Source organism: Lonchura striata, chromosome 2, assembly GCF_046129695.1.
Source record: "Lonchura striata isolate bLonStr1 chromosome 2, bLonStr1.mat, whole genome shotgun sequence".
Taxonomy (NCBI): Eukaryota; Metazoa; Chordata; class Aves; order Passeriformes; family Estrildidae; genus Lonchura; species Lonchura striata.
The window spans coordinates 70,474,165-70,497,920 of NC_134604.1; the positions used below are offsets into that span (position 1 = coordinate 70,474,165).

At 36.2% G+C, this 23,756-nt stretch overlaps 1 protein-coding gene across 1 annotated transcript in view; it reads left to right on the forward strand.

Moving 5' to 3' along the window:
• Window positions 1-23,756, forward strand: part of MIPEP (mitochondrial intermediate peptidase) — a 65,050-nt gene that overhangs the window by 36,599 nt on the left and 4,695 nt on the right. The window contains exons 15-18 of the mRNA XM_021530635.3: window positions 1,123-1,197; window positions 6,776-6,895; window positions 20,455-20,576; window positions 21,387-21,460. Of these exons, the coding sequence (XP_021386310.2) occupies window positions 1,123-1,197; window positions 6,776-6,895; window positions 20,455-20,576; window positions 21,387-21,460 (391 nt within the window). The remainder of the gene's footprint in view (window positions 1-1,122; window positions 1,198-6,775; window positions 6,896-20,454; window positions 20,577-21,386; window positions 21,461-23,756) is intronic.

A 23,756-nucleotide genomic window follows, 5' to 3' on the forward strand; every position in this document is an offset into this window, starting at 1 on the left:
AGAGAATTCTTCTTACCTGCTTCAACTTTGAGATTTTGGAGTCAACTGATAAAATTTTCTTCACTTAGGTGTAACTTCTCTAGAGCTGGGTTTTTATTCTGTGAACATTGTTTGTCTGGAATTCATATAATTTGCAAAGACTCTAAACATATGACTCTGCCATATCTGTAGACTTTCTTGGATTATTTCTTGACTGCTTCAACACACTGTAAAAGCATAGTTATGATTTTAGTGTCAAGTTTAATACCTAGCATCTTTGTAACATAGAGATGCTAGGTATTAAACATAACTCTATACACATTGTACAACTTATAGTACCTTTTTTAATTTTGTAGCAAGAATATAGTTATTTTAACCATATTTCATTTGTTGGGTTAAGGAAGCTGCTAGGGGAAAAACCAAAAATATTTGTTAGGAAAAACATTTCTTGAAAAGCTTCAGCAAGTAGTGGAAGAAGCATAAGGTCAAGCATTCATAGACAGATTTCTTAAAAATGTGGCATTAAAAAGTCTTTGGATGTATTTTCAGACATCTGGATTAAAAGGTTTTCTTATAATTACTTGAAAAGTGTTTCTGACTTTTCAGTATGTGGTGGCACGGATAATTTTATTGCCATAGATGTGGAATAAATTTAACTTTGTTAAAAATTTTAAAGGGTAGGTATTTAGTGTTCAGTACAGCTAAATATTTTTATGTGGATTAGGGTAGAAGGTCTGATGCTGTCTCAGTTGAAGTTATGAAAACCCAGTATTATTAAGCTCGGTATTATGAGTTATATGATGTGGGAGGGCTTTAACTGCCCCAGTCTGTTCTTTATGTCTAAAAATAGTAATAACATCTTTAACAGGCATATAAGGGAATGTGGAATCAGTTTATAGAAAAACAAACAGCTTTTTGCTTAGTGATTTCCCTATTGCTATGTGGATTAATGCTGATATCTTAATTGGCCATTTAATGCTTTGCTGGGCAAATATTTCCTTCCTCAGTGCAAAGAACTTCAAATGTCTTCTATTACCACCATGGATTTTTTTGTATCTTCAGGCTCTTCTAGTAATTAGCTATTTAAACACAATTTACAAATAAACAACAAGTCTAAATGTGACCTGTTTTTTTTTTTCCAAGCCGCTACCAAAAAACATGGTGTCTAGACTATGTGAGTCCAAAAAGGTGTGTGCTGCAGCTGATATGCAACTCCAGGTATGTGTTTTGCATTCTAGTTTCTACTCACTGTTCAGCACTTATGAAACCTATTTTTGTTCTTATAATTTGACCAAAATTTTTATTTTAATGTAGATGTGTTATCTAAGTGTATGAAAGTTAATTTAAAATTATTAATTTTTATATTACTTTTTTATATTTGTTTTTCTGAACATATTCTGTGTTGCCTGCTTAAACCTAGATGTTTATATCTATAGGAAAATATAATGAAAACCACAGCTTTTGAAAATGGTTGGATTATCAGAATTCCCAGATGTAGTTTAAGATCAAATTCTTCAGTTAATGGAATAATTTAAGGAGAACTTGAAGTAGAGGAATATTATGTACCTTGGATCATTAAAATATAGTAGGACTGAGAGATAGAGGCTACCATAGTAAAATCAAACCAGCACATCTATTTACTAGAATGTGATTTGAGCTCCTTGTCTTCTGCAGCTCCAGATGAAAGTGGCCATTTGTCACATCAAAATTGCTGGCTGAGCTGTAAGGATCTAAGACTTCTCTCTCACAGTGTTAGGAGAAATAACTAAATTCATAAACCTTTATTTTCTGTGGGTAGATGTGATTGATTAGTCATTTCTATAAATGATCAGTGATGGAAGGAAAGGAAATCAGATTTCTATCTAAAATGGTATTTGGCCTTTTTCAGTCCTGCAACAGTAATTCTCAGATGTGTAGAGTAGCATTAGCATCCAGCCAAGTTTTTTTTTTTATAGTAATCATTTGGCTGCTCTTAGTGTGCTACAAGTTCTTGCTGTTTGATTGTGTTTTCTTATTTGTTTTGTCTTAAGACCAAAGCATATAGTTTTTCCTCCTACAATTAACCTGGTGTTTAGGTGAGATAACTCTGCTAGTACCTTAGTGAAGGTTAGTTACTGATATGTGGAAAGAAACAAATTTACACATCTTTGGTATTTCATCCTTTGAGAAGTGGCTAAATGATCACAGCCCTGTCTATAAACATGAGCTGGGCTGGTTAACTGAAGTTGATCTGAAAGAGAAACTTCAATATTTGCAGTTTTCTCTGTGCAGTTACATAGAAGACTTTAATCAGAAGTCTGGGCTGAGGACTTGTAAGTTGTATATATGTCATTACACTAGTCAAAGCCAGACTGAACACTGTTTTCAGTGTATACATGTATTTTTCGTTGGTTAAACTTAATGGACTTTTGAATTGTGCTTTCAGCGCAGTGCTGGTTGTCAGCAGCCAGTGTTGGCTGGGCAGGTACTACTTGTGGCTATACCTCTGTGACATGAGAATATAACTGCACTGTCTCTACAGGTCTGATTTTAAAATGCACACTGCTGGCTTTGAAAGAGTCTCATACAGAGGTCTGATAATCCAGGAAGAATGTGGGCAGGAATATAAATAATTAATACAGGAGGTTTTTATTGAGCAAAAAAATTCTGGATTGAAATAAAATTTATATGCTTAATCGTGGACTTTTATTCATGAGGGCAATGCATATGTACAGATTAGTAACCACCAAAGCGTTGATCAAGTCTGTTGACATGCACCCATTCTCTTCTGATGTCTCTGTCCATAATATCAATCTGACAGATTTCTTTCACTTTTTATATGTATTTGCTATGATCTTGTCAAGGTTTGAGACCAAGTTGACATTGTGGAGGCTAAATGGACTTGGATATTGAGCAATATGTCACAGATATATTCACAAGTGATATGGCCTCCCTGTTCTGTGGTGCAGGAGAGGGTATTCCAAAAGGAGAAGTCATTGCATCACTTGCTTGTGGTGAGGCTGTGAATGCCCTGCTGTTGTTGGCCCTCAGCTGCTCCTGGGGCCTCTTTAGAGTCTGTCTTGGAGTCATTCCACACCCTCTGTCTCAAGAACACCCACTTTTGGTGGGCTCAAGTTCCCATGGGTGCCTAATGATTGACTGGTGCTGGCAGTGGTACAGTGATTTAGCAGGCTGCTTGCCATAAAATTTTTCTTGTGGAAATTAAGTTAAACTAGTTCCAACACATTCCAGATGACCACAATGCCATGCTGAATAATATTATTCATTTCCTACTTTCAGCACTATGTTTTTGGAGATGCCAGGTGTAAAACCTGCAGAAGTGTGCATTCATTTCAAGGAGACAAATTGGCAGAGCTGTTCTGTTGAATAATTAAAAAAAACATCCCAGAGAAGTTGACTACATGGCAAATACAAAGCTGATACCTTCCATTTTAGAAGTGCATATTGCAAGTCATGCAGATTAAAAAGTATAATAATTAATTGAAGCAAAATCTATTTTAATTTGCAAATGTGAAAATATATATGTACTGCTAGCTGTATACCTGAAAATACTGTGAATGATTATTCTAATACTGTTCCTTCAGACTTTGCAAAGTCTATATTCTGTATTGATGGCTAGATGCTATGTGAGCTATATTTGACCTCTAAAAGTAGAAAAAATGTTAACAAATATTCCAGCAGTGTGGAAAACACCTAGAGGTTCTTCTATGGCCTGTTCAGAAAGTAAGTCTATTGGCACATGAAAGTGAGAAATACTACTGCTTTTTCATAACTATAATACCTCTGAATTTTCTTTTAGGTCGTGTAATCAGTTACTCAGAAGGAAAGATAGGAGAAACCCCTACATCTTCTCCTAAGGCTTTTGCCAGGCAGATTGAATCCCAGTCTTTCAGTCAATAGTAACTTCACTGGAAAATGCCTAAATGTGTGCATATTAATGCTGTTAAGCAGACAAGGAGCTAGAAAGAACTGGAATCAAGTGAAACTAATAAATACCAATGTAAGTGCAAAATAGAGAGACAGTATGAAGATTAACAAGTATTGGATGGCATTTTTATATTTTTAAGTCTTTTGAGAAATGTGTTTTACTGAAATTAGAAATCATCTTCTCTCAACTGCTTGATATTAAGTATTAGTTTGCTCCTCACCAGTATCACCTAAAATCCTGTGGTCCTGGGATGTGTTTACCTTTCCCATTTCAAAGGCTTGTGTAAACACACAGAACTGTGGTTTGTAGATGGAAATGCATGTGGGTATAAAGTTCATCCAAGTTTATTTTCAGGGATGGTTTTTTTAACCATGCTGTCCAGGTGGCCTGGCTCATAGCTTTCTTCCCACACTGTACATGTGCCAGGATCAAGGGAGAGCTTATAGCTGACTTCAGTGACTCATTTCCTTGTCACCACATTGTTCTTTGGGCAGAACATTTCACTGGCCTTCAGTTGACATTTCCCCACTTCCTAGCTATGAGTTTGGCTTTTGCTCCTTGACCACAAACGACTTCACTCCAAATTTTACTATAGAGAAGGTCCCCTGTAGTGCAGATGCAGTTCCCCCACCTTGTGAAGAACACTGAAGAGCGATTGCAGACTGGTCCAAAGAAAGATGGGAGATAGAAAAAAGAGGATCAAAGCTGTGCTGAAGCTTGGCACTAAAGTCTCTTGTCAGATGCTGAAGTTCCTCATGTTTGATTTGGGTTTTGTAGACAGGAGAGGGGAAGTAGTGTGAAATGACTACTGCAGAGTTAAAAAGTTCTAAGGTGACAGGAGAAAGTGAGCTTTTTAGGATATTACATCAGGTAATTTTCAGGTCTATTCATGGTACTTACTGTGGCCATCCTTGCTGTCATAAACCTGTAGTTTTTGTTAAACTGTGTAAAAAAATTAATGGGATCCTAGTGACTAGGAATGCAAAGCCATTGTAAAGCTGCTTTCTCTTGCATAAATAAGAATGAAAAAGTATTTTTGCAGTGTTGTGTAGATTTCTCTTAATATTTTCTTAATAATTTTAGTCTGAACAGATGCTTGCTGGCTACTCTGCATTTGTAGATGGACAATGTTGGGTGCTACAGGTCTTGTTCAGTGTTGCTACCTGGGACATAAAACTTGCAGTATCATTAATGGGTGATTGTTCAAATTGAGTCTTACTGCCCTCTCTTCTCCTCATTAGCCATGGCAGGAAATCTAGGAGTAGCTCCTGCAAGTCATGGTTTATTCACCCCTCTGCTTATAACCCTCAGTTTTTCTTGGGAAAAAAAATCAGTGTGCACATTTGTTATTTGCCAAGAGAGACTGTCAAAGCATTTATCAGAATTCTTTATGTTAGAAGACAGCTTATTCAAACAGAAGGATTATACTCCTTTAGAAACAGCCACAATTTTGGTGAATCTACATGTTGTATCGAGAACAAATAAAAAGATTCTGAATTCTGATAAATTATTAAAGAGTAGAATTATTTGTACTAGAATTCCATAATAAAGAATCTTTTCAAAGGTTCAAGGGGTTGTGTTATTTAGGTAACATAAAACATACAAAAAACTTTTTTTTCCATAAAATTTCATGGTTATAGTCCCTGGAACAGTGTGTTTATTATCATTGGGGATGGTAATGCACCCTGGGAGTGTGACTGGGCCTGAATCTCTAGGTAAATTATTTACTTCATTCAATCCTTGCAAAAAGCTTATTGAGGCTCCTTATTGTCAGCTTTCCTATGAAGTGTGCCGACCATAGGATGGCCTGACCTCTTCCCTTAAGCATCTGGAGCCACCAAACTTCTTAAAAATATCTTGTGTTGTACAGCAGTGGGTGTCATCTGTCTTCCTTGCACTGCCACAAAATAGGAAATCTTCATACTAAAAAAAAAGGCTGCAATAATTTCTTCTGTCCATTCCTGTTTCATGTTGTTTGTTACAGTACCAGAGACTCCGCTTTGCTCTCTTTGCTTGGAAAGTCTTTTAAATTGTGCTGCTTTCCTGCTTTCCGAACACCTCAGTTATTTGGTCATGCATCTGCATTCTTTTGTAGTTCACATGCACAAAAATTGCTTATGGAGCAGCTCGTACTTCTGGCAAAGTACCCTCCTGGTGCAGTGTTCTGTGAGCTAACCTTACACAATTTATTGCTCTGATGGTGAAAGCTAAAATAAGGATCAGCCTTAGTACTACACTGTTGCAGGGCTCTAGCAGAAACTCAGTAGCATCAGCAGCTCTGTGTAGTGGGCATGGTGCTTTTAGGTCAAGGCTGGACTTCATAATCTTGGGGGCCTTTTCCAACCTCATTGATTCTGTAATATTCTTAACAGAATTCTTATGTTCACTGCCTAAGCCATAATTTGCCCCTGCAGGGATGAAGTGTTCTCATGGCTGCATGTACATGTCTTGAAATAGCTTATTTTGCAGTGTCCACTTAAATAACTTTAAAATAAATAACTTAAAAATATGAGTTTTTTATTAAATCTATTTAAAAATACTTTTCTTGAAAAGGGGAAGTGCTGGAGGGCCTTAGGGACAGATCTTAATTTATTTAAAAGGTGAAGACAGTTTGGTACTCCCAGTGTGCTGAGTGACGTAAACATGGATTTATGAAAGGTCATGATGGTGGTGGTTGGTGTATTCCAAAAACCTGTTTCTCTCCTTGTATAACATTAGTATGTTATACTAATTATAGAAGATTTCCAAACCATATATATTTAAACTATTCCACCTCCCTAGTCCATCTCTCATGTTCTTTACTTTGTCTTTTTTGGTTTTCCTATGTCAATAACATGTGCCAAAGACAAATGTATTTCCTCTCTTCAGGTTTTTTATGCTGTCTTGGACCAAATCTACCATGGTAAACACCCTCTAAAAAAGTCAACCACAGAAATTTTAAAGGAAACACAGGAGAAAGTTTATGGATTGCCATATGTACCCAATACGGTAAGTAGCAACAGAATAACTGTATAAACTGCACCTTTTCTTTGATAGACTAATATTACCCCTTCCTCTCCCCAACCCGACCCTTGCCCTGCACACTCGTGTATTTACTTCTGCACTGTTATATTGAAAGGGTTTTCTTTCTTTCACTCACTTTATTCAGCGAGTAGGGATGTTTTTGTGCAAGTGTAGTCTTTTAATGATGAACTTCATTACCTTGCCTTTATTTTCTTAGTAAAGAAGTCACTGGAAACAATATATTGGAAAGAGGGTTTATTTGAGCTTTTCAAAGGCTGCTTATAAAAGGCAGTGTAACACTTGTGCTTCACATTGGTGTATGTATGCTGTCAGCATGAGAGTGTGAAACAGGAAACAGAAGTGTGTTCTTCTCACTGTATTCCTGTGAACTTTGTCATGTCATTTATGCTTTCATGTGTTATCTGAAAGTGGAGAAGTCTGGAGTTCTACTGATCTTCATCACAACATGCATTTGTTCTGTATGTCATGTGACAGCCAAAAGTGTAGTTTGTATGTGGCAGCCATGGGATTTCCTATGTGAAGCTGAATTCCTGCCTGGAGCCTGGCCCCCCACCGTTTGACACTGTGGTCAGAATACTCAAATGCTTTTGCTGTTTCACAGGAAATGTACTTTTCTCATTCATTTCCTCATCATAGCTGTACTGCCCCTGCTCACACTTCTAAAAGAGTGTAGCATCTTGCAGTGAGGCTGTGATCATTTTGAAGTGGGACAGCAGGTTTTGTCTTGGAACTTAATCCCAGCAAAATATACTGTGAACTTCTGAATAGTCAGAAAGTCTGTGTTTATATTTATTAAATGTAAAATTACTGTCAAGAACTGTAAAACAGTTTAAATTTCAGTAAAACATTGTGAAAAATTGCATTAGAATAACATTAGTACTCTGTAGAGTATTTAATGTCTGTAGTTTGTCTTGCTGTCCTTTGCTGTTCCTCCTTCCAAACTTGAGACATGTTCACATATTTAATTTGTAATCCAGATAAAAAAAAACAAAAGCCTTGAAGTAAAGGTTGGGAATTTTAAGTGAGGAGAATATATTTCTTCCTTTGATTTGATTTCAGAGCTAGACATTGAAGTACAGTAGTAGGGACCAGTTTTTTAGTTTGGTTTTTATTCTGTCTGTTATTGGCTAGGTATTTATAGACCTGGCAGAGAAACAAAGTGTTTTGATTAATGATTTATGTGTTCTCTCTTCCATTATGTATTGTTAAGTCACGCTTCTATATCTTAAATTAGTGGTGTTGGATTAAGAGTATGCCTTCCTCAGTGAAGATCTTCACTGCATTAATGTGATTTTTCTGTAGCAGCATTGTCTGTCAGGACTGCAAGCATCCATTATTATCTCTTCCTGATGAACCCTAATTCTCTTACTGCTCTTGACAGGCAAGTTAACTCAGTAAATATCCTCTCAATGTACTTGGTTGGGCTTCAATCTTATTGTGCAGACTTATTTTCTGGAGTAGAGCCACAGCGTATGTCTTTAGCAGATGAATTTCTGTCATTCTCGGGCACAGATAATAGGAGAGCTCAGATAATAGGACAGTTTGCATGTGTCTTTTTGTTACAGTGCTTTCAAAATGACACATATAGACTACACCTAGTAAGTGACTGCTGCTGCACCTATGGGGTGTACCTGTATAAGGTAAACCTAAGCATCACGTGTTACGTGCCAACAGTAGGAGGGATAGTGCAAAAAAACGTCCTGTTGGAAGATGATGGAAATACAAGTCATGTTGAGATCTATATTTGCCATTCAAACAGATTTTGCAGGCACTGGGGCAGCAGGCATTGCACACAGCAGTGTTTGCATTTGGCTGCATTGACGCAGATGGGTGCAGGAGTTGGTGCCACATGCAAGGCAGGAAGGAAGTCAGATGGAAACATGGAGAAACAGCACCCCACTAGACTTTGTTTGAATAATGCAAATCTCAATTTCTGGCTGGCCATTGCTTATCTGTTCAAAAGTATACGGAGTGTACTGCTGGCTTCTGGAGGATAAAATTCCACTGGGATTTCATTGCTCTGTTACTGAATCCAGAAGCTAATGATTGCCAGGCAGGGGGCAAGGAAATATATCTGTCTGTTTTTGTAGTGTCTGGCAGTTTTGTTGCCAGAGGACATTAGTGTTACTCAGTTCGGAAAGTGAGTAGCAATTTTGTACAGGCTGGATTCTTGAGTTCTTGAGATACATTTAAAAAGCAACCAGTCTTCTTTCTGATTATTCCAGGTAAGCAAGATAAACAAAATAGTAGTGACCATACTTTTTCCAGCCATTCCTTCCTGAATATACATTGTGTCAAAATCTGTGCACTGTGGGGAATTCAGTACTATGCTTTTGCTCCAGACTTTTGTTCAAATCATGGCTTATTTCTTATCTCTTGTGAAGTCAGTTTTCATTAATTATGGCCTGCCTTGCAGTTGATGGTCTCTCCTGGTCTCTTTTACATTTGTCCCCAGGATGCCCAGAGAAGCTTTTGAAAATGTATCAGGTGACCCTTTGATCAATCTGAGACATGATCAAAGTTTTTCCCCATAATCTGTTGCTTAGTCCCCTCATGTCCCCCAAGTTCAGACTTGAAAAGTACTTTCCTTTGAGATAGTCATCAGAACTTAATGATATGCCATTGCTAGTCCTTCACCAAGCATAATAATTCCTATCTCCTACTGGGGGCTAGGTTTAATATTGCAACAGAAAATGACACACAGGGTAAACAGACTCTGCAATGATAGTGTAGTTTGCAGCCTCCTGCAGTTGCAGAAAGAGCTCTCAATAATGAAGTAGTACTACAATAAGCACCACCTGCCCAGATCATCATACCTGTATTTTCTTTGTGAAGTTTGAGTTATTGATTCTTATTTTCAGAAAATTATGGACTTAGATATTAATTGTCTGTCCATTGATGTAACCTTTTCTAATTTGGAATTCTGGTGGGAGATGGTTTGACTGTGACTGTGAGGAAAAGTGGTTTTGAAGAGTGAAGCACAAGGACTTCTGATAGGCTTTTCTTCAGAAACAGCTGAATTTCAAGTGTGGTACTTGAATACAAAGTGCAATGATGGAATTAACCCACACACATCATTATAATTCAATTTGATAGGAGGCAACATGTTGGTATGTAGGGTGCCTTTGATATTTTTTGGAACACTGAATAATATGCTGTATGCCTTTTTATTTTAACATATTAAAAATACATATTACTTCAGAAGGACCACCTTTACTGATATCCTAAAGTGTGCACCAGGTTACAGGTTTAATTATATAGTTTTGTCCAGAGTGCAAGTTTCTTTGGCAGCATGGCCTATTGTTGCTAGTGTTTGGAAAGCCCAAAACAACTGTGAGACCAAAAATGTTAGCTAGTCAAGTTTGCCAACAGAAGACAAGGCAGGTATTGTGAGAGATACCCTAGAGCAAAGATGTGTATGAAAATGGTGTATCACCAATGTGGTTGTTAGTCTGTCTTCTTCCTGCAGCTGGGAGGACTCTGCCCAGACAGGGATCCTGACCTTGGAAGGCTCCACCTAGGTACTTGTCTTAACTTGCTATGGTTGAGTCTGTCATGTTTCTGACAAAGGAAATCAATGGATGAGATGCAACCTAACATTTGGAGTGCTTGCTCAGGGAGACTGTCAGGCACTATGGGAAGATGTTGCTTGCCATGGGAGCTGAAAACACAAGTTTTTCATTAACAGGGAACATGCAGAGGCATGGATGTTTGGTCAGCTGAGAAGAAGTTGATGTCAATAGGCAGAACTGGCTTCTCTACAGAGAGAAAATAGTTTTTGCATCACACATGGTTGTCATGAGCCAAAGCCTTCTGTTTTGTTGTTGAAGAAAATCTGTGTGGCAGAGAGTGTAGTTTTAACAGGCTTATTCCTCAGCCTACTGAGGGCTGGTTGGCAATTCGGGTGAAGTATCTTGTTACAGAATTTGCCATCTGTGTCCTTGTGGCGTCTGTTGTATTAGAATTCCTTGCTGGATTCTTGGAGTGGCTACTAATGTGCAGTTATATATAACTCTGTTTTTGTATAACATTTCATGTGAATATGAGTAATGTATATAAAAAGAATAAATAGTCAGATTGAGCAAGCAATAAGGCAGCTGGCTTAAAGTAAATAAGAGATAACTTTTAACCTCTGATGGTAAAAGTGGTTTTGAATTCTGAAAACTTAAGTGGTGAACATAAATCTTAAACTTATTGATAAGGAAGGCTAAGTAGTGGACACCTATTAAATTTTAAACTTCACTTCATATTTATTCTGTCTAGAACCTTCCAAAATTCATTTTAGATTTATTAGGCTAAACTGTGATGTAACCTAAGAACCTAAGCAAAACTGAAAGCCAGATTAAAGAAAATGTAAAAAAACCCAGTTAAAAGGTAGAATGGGTGCTATTGGCAAGTGCTTTTAAAAAAAAATAATTCTAGGTGGCAGAAGAGGGAATAAAATTGATGGTGCTAATCCATAAGACACTAAAAAGAACTCAGTGGGAGAAAAAGCCTGTATATCTGACTGTCTGAGAAAGGGAAGTTATTAGAAAAGTAAAAGCCATATAAAAGTGTGAAAAACAGAATGCATGGTAAGTTCTAATGAGCCAGAAGTAAAACTGTGGAAGTTTCAAGCAGCTTAGAAACCAAACCCAGCAATAATAATTAAAAACAATGCATCAAAAAGAGGAAGGCTGCCAGATATTTGCTGGAACTGGAACATAGCTAAGTATGATGATTCAAAAGACATTATGTAGTTATCCAAGAGACTGAACCAAGGATACAAACCATCCTGATGCAAAAAAGATTTGGCAGTAAAGGACCAAGCCCTTTAAAAACTTTATGAAGATAATAAAAAGTAGAAATCATTATATGACTGGAGGTAATTACTTAAAGAATGCAAGAATTCAGAACAAAAAAGGCTAGTTTCTCTACTTGCAATTGGCTGAGTTGCCAATTGCAAGTAGAGAAAGTAATAGAATTCCAGAATTACTCAAGAAGAGGAGAGTGGGAGAAAGAGCAACAATAAATGTCAGAGAAAGCAGTGGTATTCTATTCTACCTCAACATTTTTTGAACAATAAGTGAATTTTGATTAGGTAAGTAATACATGCAATTTTTGAGATAGATTAAAACAGTAGTGAGATTACAGAATAAAATAGAATAATATATTAGATGTAATCAGATTGTCAGAATATTTAAGCTTGTCAGAACAGTCAATGACTTGGAGGAATTATCACTCAAAAACACATGAAAAACTACTAGTGTTATGATAACTGATCTTATGAAAGGAGAAGAACTTGGGAACTGTAGACTGATTAATTGCTCAGATTTTGTCACTCAACAAGTACTAGAAGCAATTATTAAGCAGCTCCAAAGTACCTTGAGAACAGTCAAGTGAGCAAAATAACCCCAGTTTTGTTAAGAACTGCCTCTTGATTGATCTTGGAAACAGGATGTAAGTAATTGATAGCATAACTCTATGCATAATAAGCTTTCTAACAGTTGCAAACCGTAATTGTACAACCAAACTGTGTATTTGTGGCAGAATCAACACACAGAAAACATGCTGACAAAGCAGGTGGAAGCTTAGTTTCAGACAGGGATATTTTAAGTGGGCATCACCAGGAACCTGTCCAGATTGGAAACATGTACTATGAGAAAAGTTAAGGAAATCCAGTGTTGGGCTAGCAAAGAGAAATTTATATAAGCACACATGAATGGTATTGAAAACCTTTATGAAAAAATTATTTGGAATTGAGGCTGTGATTATTTGTTTCTTATTAATGAGAAAATAGTGGGAGGGGAAAATTATGTAATTTATAGCAAATGTGACTATGGGTAGTATCTAATCTTTTAAAGTATTGTTAATTTTTTCCCTCATTTGTTGAAGAGGTAATCAGACACCCAGCATGTCTTGCATCTCTCTTATAGGCAGTTTTAAAAAAACCACTGTTGTAGATCACAGAGACATAAGTTTCATTGTAAAGCTAGAGAGCCTTCATAGAGGAGGATGGCTTTTCCACTTCTCCCTCTGCAGTCACTTGAAAGGTACTGATGTTGTTCTTATTGCACTTTTTTGAGTTTTCAAGAGAGATGAAGTCATATGTTATTATTCAACCCCTTGAAGTTTGTGTAACCCCTTCAAGGTAATTTTTTACCTTGCCATGTTGGAAACTAAAGTTGTTTATACAGAGTGCAAGTCCCTGGATTAGTTTTCATATGAGCCTTTTCAAAAGTATACTGTAAAATCAAGTTGAAGAGTCTGGGTCTGAGGAAAAGATTAATAAAGGAGTGCACAGTGAACTCTGGGGAAGTGATAGTTCTATAAATAATTAATAGCTAAAAGCCATTTCAAGAAGATTGGTGCCCTGCTGAGGTCAGTATTAAAGTAGATGCTGTGACTTTCAAAAGCTCTTAAAGTCACCTTTCAAGGTTTGTTTAGGTTTCTGTCTTTGTGGAGTTGAGTTCATTTTATGATAAAGAAAATGCTGATAGCAAATACTGTGAAGATTTGTTTTCCAGTGGTTGTATGACACTATTCACTGGGCAACTATCTACAGCAGTAGAGTGTTTACAGATATCATAAGATATGAAGCACTTTTAAGGAAATTCTTTTGCCAAGTGTTAGCCCCATGAAACTCAAACATACTTTAGTGATAGCATTTGCCATATTTACCATGTGGTAGACCATGTTAAGGAGCAGTGCAAGAAGTAGTTACATACATCTCCTGTTAAAATTCTGAATATATTTAGATGTATTGTACATATATATGAAAGCATAGATAGCTTTATCCAGTTTGATGTACTTCTGTTTTCATGGCTCACATGTTCTTTTTCCCCCCTGAGATTGCACTACTGGAGCTATATTTGACAGTGATAGATACAACTACCTCATTGCCATAAACACAGCCTAGAGAGTCTGAAATGAAATTCTCTTCAAGTGCAGTGGTGGACTGTCCTTTCTATGAAAAGTCAAAACAGAAAGGAAAAGACAGAGGAACTATTAGCACCCTTACTTCACAGGAGATGGCTGAGATGGGGTGAATGCAATTTCTTTAAATTCACACTGCACTTGTGGCAGATTAAGGATTAGAGTCATGATCATTTCTAAATGACTCTAGTAAAAGATAGTAAATAAACAGTACTGTAAACAGGTAGTGATTTAATCTTCCAGTGTTTGTTCAGATACTTTACTTGATTAAGTTGCACTTGAAAATATATTTTGCAGTTACCGTGTTGCTTAAAGTATTTCTTGTTTATTGTAAGCAATGGTTATTTTAAGCAATGTGCTTGATGTTTATTTTAAAATAATAGGTCAATACTTAAAATTAGGTTTAATTGGAAAAGTAGTGTAAAATATTAGGGCTTCAGTGCAAGTCTGTACCCAAAGGAAACAGTGACCTGATTCTGTTTATCTCAGGCTTATGAATTTAAAGCTTAGGCAATAATAGAAAGTGATAGTTATAATTGAAGAAGGGGAATTGCATGTGTATGTATATCTGTGTAGAGTTGCATGGTATGACATGAAAATTTGTTTAGAAATTATATGTTTTCAAATTTTTTATATTTTACTTCAAAGACTAGCTATAATGTTTACAAATAACACTTGTCCAAATAAGATCAGTTAAAGGACACAATAAAGACTCCATTTTCATTTTTCTGTTTCTTTTAAAGATTTGAAGCAAAGCAAATCATACATACAGATTTTTTATGTCAGTGTTCTTTATTATGACCCACATCTTCTTCCCTCAGCACACTTCTGTGGAGAAGAGGATATAGACTAAATAGTTTTTAATGATTTTGCTATAAGCAGCTCAAATTCATGAATAGTTTATAAATAAAAAGGAAATATTTTTCTTTAAGCAATTCAAAGACCATATGGTATGTATCTAGAATCACCTAAGTGGTTAATTGCATGTTAAATTCCTTTCCTCTTCCTTAGTGTAAACAACTGCAAAAATATTTACATTTCCTGCCTTGCTAGATTTATTTATCATTTTATAATAAAAACACGGAAGTGTTATAAATTGAAATCTTAATCTCTTGCTTTACTCAATTTCTGAAATGTCAACGGTGTCTCTGGTTTGGTTTACTTTGTGTTCTCTCCATTCCTAACACAGAAATGCACAGCACTGGAAAACTGAAGAGTACTGATCTTAGGCAAGTTAGAGGTGCGGCACAAGATGAGGTTTCTTGAAATTAATTTTCTGTTATTCTAAGCAAGATTAGAAACTGCAGGAAAGAAAGTGGTTCTTTATTGCATTTTATTATTATTGTGAAACTGAAGAATAATGATGTTATTCTATAAAACTTAGAGGGGTTGAGGTCAAAAATGCAGATTGTAAGTTGACTGAGCAAGCTGCTGCTGACCTATGGAGAGAGTTGTTTCTACAGTCAGACAGTGCTACAGCTTTTCTCTAAAGGTAGCTGCTGGCACAAACAGTTTGCAAACTCTGCACTCTGATACTCATTAAACCATTTCAAAGCACTGGCCAAAGTGTGCTTATCTGCATGGCAGAGCAGCGTTGTCCTGGATTTCCACTGGTGCTGATAAACCTCGGCCTCAGCAGAGGGAATAGCCTGTGCTGATTCCCACTGACCGCCCTTCTCTCCTGGCTCTCAGGAACCAAAGCCTGCAGCCTCCCCTTGCCCCACCAGAGTTATCCACCCCTGCTGACAGCTAAATTCAAGGGCTTGAGCAGCAATAATGTCAAGTGAGTGCCAGACACAAGGGCTTCTCCACCCAGTAGTCCCTGAAGGAGATAAGTTGGCTGCTCCTTTGTTGGGTTTCCTGCCAATATAAGATTTTAATTAAGAAGGGGGAGGGCACCAGATATCATCTCCATGAAATATTGTTCTTCATGGAAACAATTCAACAATTTGCTCATTGATGTAATTATTGTAGCACGGTTTTTGTGATTAGAAGTCTTAAATGACAAAAGTACTCCCCTTAATTTAGTATTGGGTGTTTTCAGGTTCTCACTTGTGTTTTTTGTCTTAAGATGCAAAGCAAAATAGACATAAATGTCCTTGAAAGTACCTAAAGTTACAGCAGAAACTGCTGGAAGAACGTCCAATCAATAGACAAGTATTTCTGTAGGATTTGTTTTCAAAGATGTAGTAGGATTTTGTAGCACTGATTGCTGATGAAATTAGTGAAACCCTCCAGAACCGTGTTTACCCACTCAACCAAAAGCTAGCTTAGTATATATTAAGGTACCTACAGATTTCTTCCAATTTTGTCTTTTTGCCATCACATATAAAACTTTTTATCAGGTTATTTTTTGTGACAATATTAACAATTCTAAATTTAAAATTCAAATAATTGAATCCTAAAGTAATGTAGCCTGCAAAATAGTTTGGTTTAACTGATCCTACTATATTGTTAACGTGAATGAAGGGGCTTAACTTTTGAATAGAAGATGGAAGGTGTAGTAAATTATTCAAATTTCTCCTAAAGCAGTAATCCTATCCTCTCAAAAGATAACCGGTTAAATATTTCTGTCCTCTACTATAAAGGAGGTCTATGTCACTAGTTTGGGCAAGACACATAGTTTAAGGTAGCTAAAGTAAAATGAACTGAATTTTACCCTAAGAATATATTCTACAAGGACTTCAAAAAAAGTCCTGATAAGGTGTGAGAATCAAAAGTATCAGGAAGGTATTTTTGTTTTTACATGATGGGATGAAAAGCCATTGCACATGGAATTTTGGAAATTATTCAGACATGGTTATAAGAAAAGATTGATAATGTTGATGGAAAAAAACCCTGTTTAATAACAGCAGTGGATCAGTCACACACCTTTATTGCAGTCTGTTGTGCTGAATAAAAAGCAGGCATGAACATGACCTGTGGATGGCATATTATCATAACCCATGGGCAATGCTGTAAAGTGCACTGTTTTATAAACTGCTGGAATGGGTTCATGGAACTTTTTGAAGTAAGCAATTACTTGCAGTCTTCATTAACTTTCTAGCTGCTTACCAAAAATGTAACATTTAATAAGGAGAGTGCTCTAGTTCTACATGTCTAGCCTTTACCTTGTCCAAAAGGGAATTTGATATGTCCTTTTTTCTTTTAATGAAGAAATGACTCCTTGTTGGAAATGACACAAGAAATCAAGTCATCATATAGCTGAATTTTTTAAAATGGAGAAATGGAGTTTTATGCTACAAGGTCATTAATTTAGTTTTAAATATTTGTGATAATTTTTAATGTCTCTTTTTTTTGGTGATAAATACTTTAAAATGTTATTTGTGATAATCACCCCAATGAGAGAGAGTGTCTTTGTATTCATCATAGACCTTTTTAATGGAGCAGCCTATATATTCTTGTGGTTTTTGACCATGTTATTGCCTAGGTCATAATCTCTGTATGAAGTAGGAGGAGAGGAAGAAATTTTTTTATGTGGGCAGGTAGCTCCTTGTGAATGAAGCTAGAGGATGGGTGTTCTAATGTTTAAATATATTTTTATAGGTAGCTAAGTCCAGTCTTGAAAAGTTAATTGTTAGGAGAAAACAGAATCAGAAATGTACTTGAATAATGTAATGGGTTCTAGGTAATATTGAAGATTGGGAGTTCCAGATCAGGAACTTTGTGTGAGGACTGGGACAAAAGTTTTGACAGGAAATTATGACATGATAGAGTTATTCATGCTCTAGAGTGGAGAAAATCTGATTTAAAAAATAATTAAATTCAGGCTTCAAATTTCAGTAGGGAATAGTGGGAAAACATTCTTAGTTTCAGTTGGACTCATCCTCCATTTCTGTTTCTTGTTTTAGATACTGTCCTGCTCCAAATGAATTTTTAAAATTTCCACTTCCTCATATTTTCAAGCCTCTCCAGATGTAGTGAGGGAGATGAGTAGTGTCATTCCTTGGTCTTTCTGTACTTTCCTTTTCCCTTATGAACAGAAACAATGTGACATTTGTTAGTAAAGCTTAGCAAAGACAAGGTCAAACAAAATTGAGCAGGGCGTACTGAGGCCATTTTAGGTGCAGACTTTGAAATCAAGCTTTTGGTCTTGGACAGATTGCTGAGAAGTTGTTCTTTTCTCCTTGCTTCATTGTGATGCAGAGTTTCAACAAACCAAATAAATGGAATAGTTGATCAACCTGGAAATGCAGATTATCTGATTTAGGTGCAGACCATTAAATGCTGAGAGCATTTGAGTGAACAGTGTAATCTGAGGTTTCAAGGAAGACATACTGCCTTAGTTACAGCTTACATGATTATCAAAGTAATTCCTTTCTGATGGGGGAGGTAGAAATATCCTTCACTATGCCAAACACCTGGAAATTATTTCTGTTTGTAGCCTAAAAACCATTTCTAAGTATGTGAAACCAATTCATCGGTAAAGTTTTCCACATTCCAGAGAGTAGAAACTTCTAATCATAACTTAAAAAACTTATTATAAAAGAAACTGACATGCTTTCCTGCTCAGTCTTCTAAAAATGTAGTCTCTCTGCTCTGTTTCAAAATGTGCTTTTAGTTTAATGATTATGGTTATAATTAAGGGACTAGTTAGAAAAAACTACAGCTATAAAGTATAAACAAGGCAACCAAAGTACCTTTCAAAGCAAAGAGGAGACTGTGTCTGAGATGGATGTTGTAACACACTTGCATTACAATGAGATACAGTACGGTGCTTTACCTTAAAGAGAAAAAAAAAATTATTTTAAAGTATTTGTACCATGCATCAAGACTCATTGGAAAATTGAAGACTGGAGATCTTTTTCCATCTCATTTAACCTTGCTACTTGTACTTTAGTTGTTGTGTAGGTCACCAGTACAGGCTCAAGTGCTCACCCATGGCAAATTCCATTTGTTTGGGGCATCTGCCTTAGGGTGGAGGTAACTATCTTGTAAAAAGTAGTTTTTGAATGGCTGAACTACAGCTAGCTTTGAGAACTTTATTTGTACATGTTGCTCAGGAAAGGTAGCATAGCTAGCAACTTGTTCAAACTGATTTAGATTATGAGGTATCGTTTGTTCCCTTTTCTTTTAAGAAAAAAAAAGACTAAGTAAAAACCAAATACTTACTTTTTTCCTCCCTTTCAGTTGGTCTTTTTTTTTAGAATACACATATATCTTTTTGGGTAATGGAGAATAAGGTAATAATCAGGACTTTCTTGAATAAAGAAGTATAGTTTATTTCAGCTGTAAAAAAGGAGTTTGTTAATTACCGTGTGCTGAAGAGTCACAAAGACAAATAGTTTTGGAAAATTATATATGTCCTTTCACTTTTTTGTTAGACTTCATCAGAATTTCAGCCATTTACTATAGGATAAGAACCAGCATCTCAGAGCCCATGGATTTAAATTTAAAACATCTCTTACACTACGTTATTGTTTATCTTTTAGTACTTCTTTGAAACTCTATTTTTTATAGTACCTGCAAAAATCATGACGACAGACATATCACAAGAATGTTAAGAGTTTCAACTTTGGATAGGAGGGCAAATAAGATAGGGCACTTGTTTTCTCCATGGAGTTTCCTCAGAGCCAAAGGGCAAAGGAAGTTTCATACTCCTTCCTTTCTACAGTTGTCCATTCTCATTTCAAAAGCTTTGCCCGAATCTGTTGGGAAACACCATTTCAGTTTGGATCTACTTGCTTTACACATCACACTGGAGAGGTGATGAAATTTTCATCCCTGGAGACCTTAGATAGAGCCCTGAGAAATCTCTTCAAAGCTGGCTTTGCTTTGAGTGAGGATTGGACCAGGTAGCTTTTGGAGTCTGTCACAATTTAAATTATTCTGTTGCAGTCAGGAAAATAAAAAGAAATAAGTGTTTTGATTTCTGTGAAGATAATGCTGATAGTTTGGATTTTCTTTGCTAAGAAATCATAAGGAAACAGTCAACACTAAACAGCATTAAACAAAAGTCTATCCTCACTTGAATGAGTCACTATGCGAAGTAAAAGTCCATAAATGAATAGCTATATAATTGTGGACTATAATCTGCTATATATACACACATTTAAAAATGTGCAGACAAATATGTGAATTATGATGTTGCATGTGGATGGAAGTTGTGTACCTCTAAGATGATTACTACATGGAAAGATGTATTTTTTATAGTATTAAACACAAATCACTTTTGCCATTTTGTTTCTGACAAAAGTTATAAATTGAACTTTTCTGAGTGTAAGACTGCACTTACCCACATGAAAAATTATAAAATATTGTGTTACTTATAACAAGGTAATTGTGGATTTTGTTCAATACCAGTAGAACTACACAGCTATTATCAAATATGAGTAATTTCTTTTCTCCCCTTCTGATCCCCTTCTGTTATATATAGTTTCCATCCTGATGATCAGTGTATTAGATGTACAGCATTTAGATTGAAAAATGCTGCTTCTGATAAAGGATTGTTCATTCTGGAATTTATTTCTGATGGCTATTTTTTTTTACTTTATTTTTTGTTTGTCATTAATAGGATCAGGTTTCTTCCATCATACATAAGAAAATGTTGAACAATATAAAGAATTCAAAAGATAACATGGGGTTTGGATTCTTTTTATTTTTTACAGGCCTGGCAGCTGCGATTCAGTCACCTCGTGGGCTACGGTGCCAAATACTACTCCTACCTCATGTCCAGGGCTGTTGCTTCTATGGTGTGGAAACAGTGCTTTGCTCAGAACCCATTTGATAGGTAAAAACACAGAAATCTTAAATAGAATGAAATGCTAGTTGCTTCTGAAAAACATGAAACAAACTAGGTTTGGGCTTTTTTGACACAAATTAGTTTTTAGTCCTTTTCTTGATTCTAAGAGGACTACAAAGCAGGAAATAACTATGGAGATACACACACACATATATATATACACGCACACACATGTATATGTGTGTATATGTATATACACTTTGGGTCATGTTCATTGGTGCAAAAAAATTGTGTTGGTGTTGTAGAATACAGGTGTGTCAGTTGGAAGGCACTGAAATCCCTATTTAGATGTAATTAGAGAGCTTGAAATTCATAGATGCCTAATGACTTGTAATTTTCTATTGAAATCAAAGCAACTGTGGGTATTAAACAAGCTTCATGTCACCAACTTCAAAGCTCAGTAGAGCTATCCTAGTCATTTTGCTTTGTGAAATTACAAAAGCAAATTGTGAGGTCACAGATTGTAAGCATTCTTACATCTATGTTGAATGTTCAGGACCTTGTAGAAGAGAAACTTTTACCTTTGGCACAATGAAGCCTGAAATGTTGTTTGCAAATTAACTTCTATAAGTACCAACACACACTCATATGAATAAAATTTGTCTAGTTCGGTTCCTCATAGTGGGGCTTTTAAAATGTAATTTGATTTTGAGGAGCCAGCATGGCATTGGCCATTGTTTTGGGGTGGAAAATTTAATTTGGTTTCTGTCTGAGTTCTGTGGAAATGCTAGAAGCAAACTTGAGTGAAGGCTGGACAGGTTGTGTTTGCAGATGGCTCTAACACCTGTGTTTCTCCAGGGCAATGGGAGAGCGCTATCGTAGAGAGATGCTGGCACACGGCGGTGGAAAGGAGCCCATGCTGATGGTGCAAGGTAGGAAATAAATTATATCTCTTCTATTCCCCTGCAAAAGGAAGGAACTTCAACTAACTGCATTTCTCAACTTGGTGTTTTTACTTTTAATTATGATGTTCACTAGATTTATGAAAGAAAAATTCAAGTGGACTGGTCATCACCTTTTTATCATAGTCAGTAGAACTCCTTGTGGAGTACACACAGCTGGGCTGAAGTGTTGAAAGATTTGTATTACAAGGCTGACTAAAGAATTCAGAATAAACTTCAAGGAAGATAGATTACATCATTTATTGGATACAATAAAGTAGTAACTTTTCCATACATGGAATTCATAAAATCTCTGGTTATTTTGTAGAGAAGTTGAACTTGTTTTGGCCACATCATTTCTGTGTCATCAAAATATCTTTGGCTGTATCAGTACTTCGAGTGTACATTTTCGTGAAATGCAGCTCTGACAGCTATAATAAACATAATTCATTATTCATGTCACTACCAATATTTACCTTTGGAATCTAGAAAATAGCTTTTAAAAATCATTCATACCCATAGCAAAAATACTCTGTGTGTTCATAACTTAAAAAATAATGCCAGGAGAATGAAACAAGTTTGAGAAACGGTTGACTTTATCTCAAATCTATGAAATCAGGGTAAAGCCTTGCCTCTATAATGTTGCAGAATTCACACCAAACATTATTTTTGCTGTTCCTTAGGTGAGCACTTGCTACATCTTTCAATTTTCTCTGAAATTCTTAGTATTAAGAATGAATATTAATTCACTGGCCTCTGTTCACTCCATTTTAGCAGACTGGAACTTGTGGGACTTTTTTCTACAGATAAGGAAGACAGTGGTACATGTCTGTATTTCATCATGAGATTGGCACGGTTTCATGACTGGAGCATTTCAGTTCTTTGACCTATCTGTTTATATTTGAGGCCATGACCTCTGCTGTCCTTAGACTCATCATATATTAAGCAACTATATATTCTTTAGGTTGTCTATTTACGTTTCTGATTTACAAGGTTACTTTTCATTCAGTATGACTACCCAAACTTACTTCTCTTTACTGTTCTTGAAGAGTTTGTGTTTGTAATCTTGAAAAACTGTAGCCCAGAACTGTGGATTAAGAATTTGCAAGACAGGAATGTGCATCTCTGCAAGCATATCCAATTTTTACTTTGTAAGTCATATGGTGGAGAAAGAAAAAATGTTTTTAAACACCAGATACACTTATGATCTCTTTCTGGGATATACTCTTTATTTTACTGAACATGGGATTTTCCTGAAATGTTCTGGAAGCTATGTTGAAGTTGCTGGCAGTATGCTTCCATGAATCAAATACTATTTAAATGAAGTTTCAAAATTCATCTGTGGATGGTGTTACAGAAAAACTGTGGAAGTAAAACTATCTTTCCCCCTTGCATGTGATAGGATCTTGTGGGAAAGAGTGTCAAAGGGCTCACTGAGGTCCAAGCAGGTGGTGTGCGCTTCTCTCCTCTTTTCTGCCAGACCAGTTATTTCATCTATAAAATTATCAAGTTATTTAATCATGCCTTTGGTGAATCCATGGTGACTATTCCTGATTATTTTGCTGTTCATAAGTCTGAAAACAGTTTCCAGGATTAGCTGGTCCAGAACCTTTCTAGGGACTGAAGTGAGACTGACCAGCCTCAGTTCCTCGGGTTCTGCTGCTTGCTCTTCCTGAAGATAGACATGACTTTTACTTTTTTCCAGTCTTACAGTACGTCTCCTGTTTTAATACATTGCTGAGAGTTTCCTAGCAATGCCATCTGCTAGCTCCCTTAGCACTGAGGGGTACATCCTGCCAGGGCCTATGGGCTTTTTTATGCCCAGTTTTCTTAAGTGTACCATGATCTAATCCTCTTCCATCAAAGATACACCTTCTTTGCTTCAGATTATCTCCCTGGCCACTTTTGTATTCTGAATTTCACTTTTACACTGTTTATTCAGAAATCCTAACTGATATTCAGGATCGTAAAAATAACCAGTGTTTATCAGCAGATTCTTTGTGCGTATCATGATGTTCATTTGTACACAGTAAAAGTAAGAAACCTAACAAACATGCTTGAACGACTCCCTGAAGAATGAAATCAGGGTGACTCAGGTGTTTTGACAAGACAATAACTTGATTGCTGATTTGGAATTATTGAAAGCTAAATCATAGAACACACCTGATGAAAAAAGTTATATTTGTACTTGATTTGTCTGTATTTCTTACAAAAAATGAGAATGTATGGAGAAAAGTAGGAATAATCCAATTTGTTTAGGTTTAATGAGCTGATTCCTCTTGCTGCT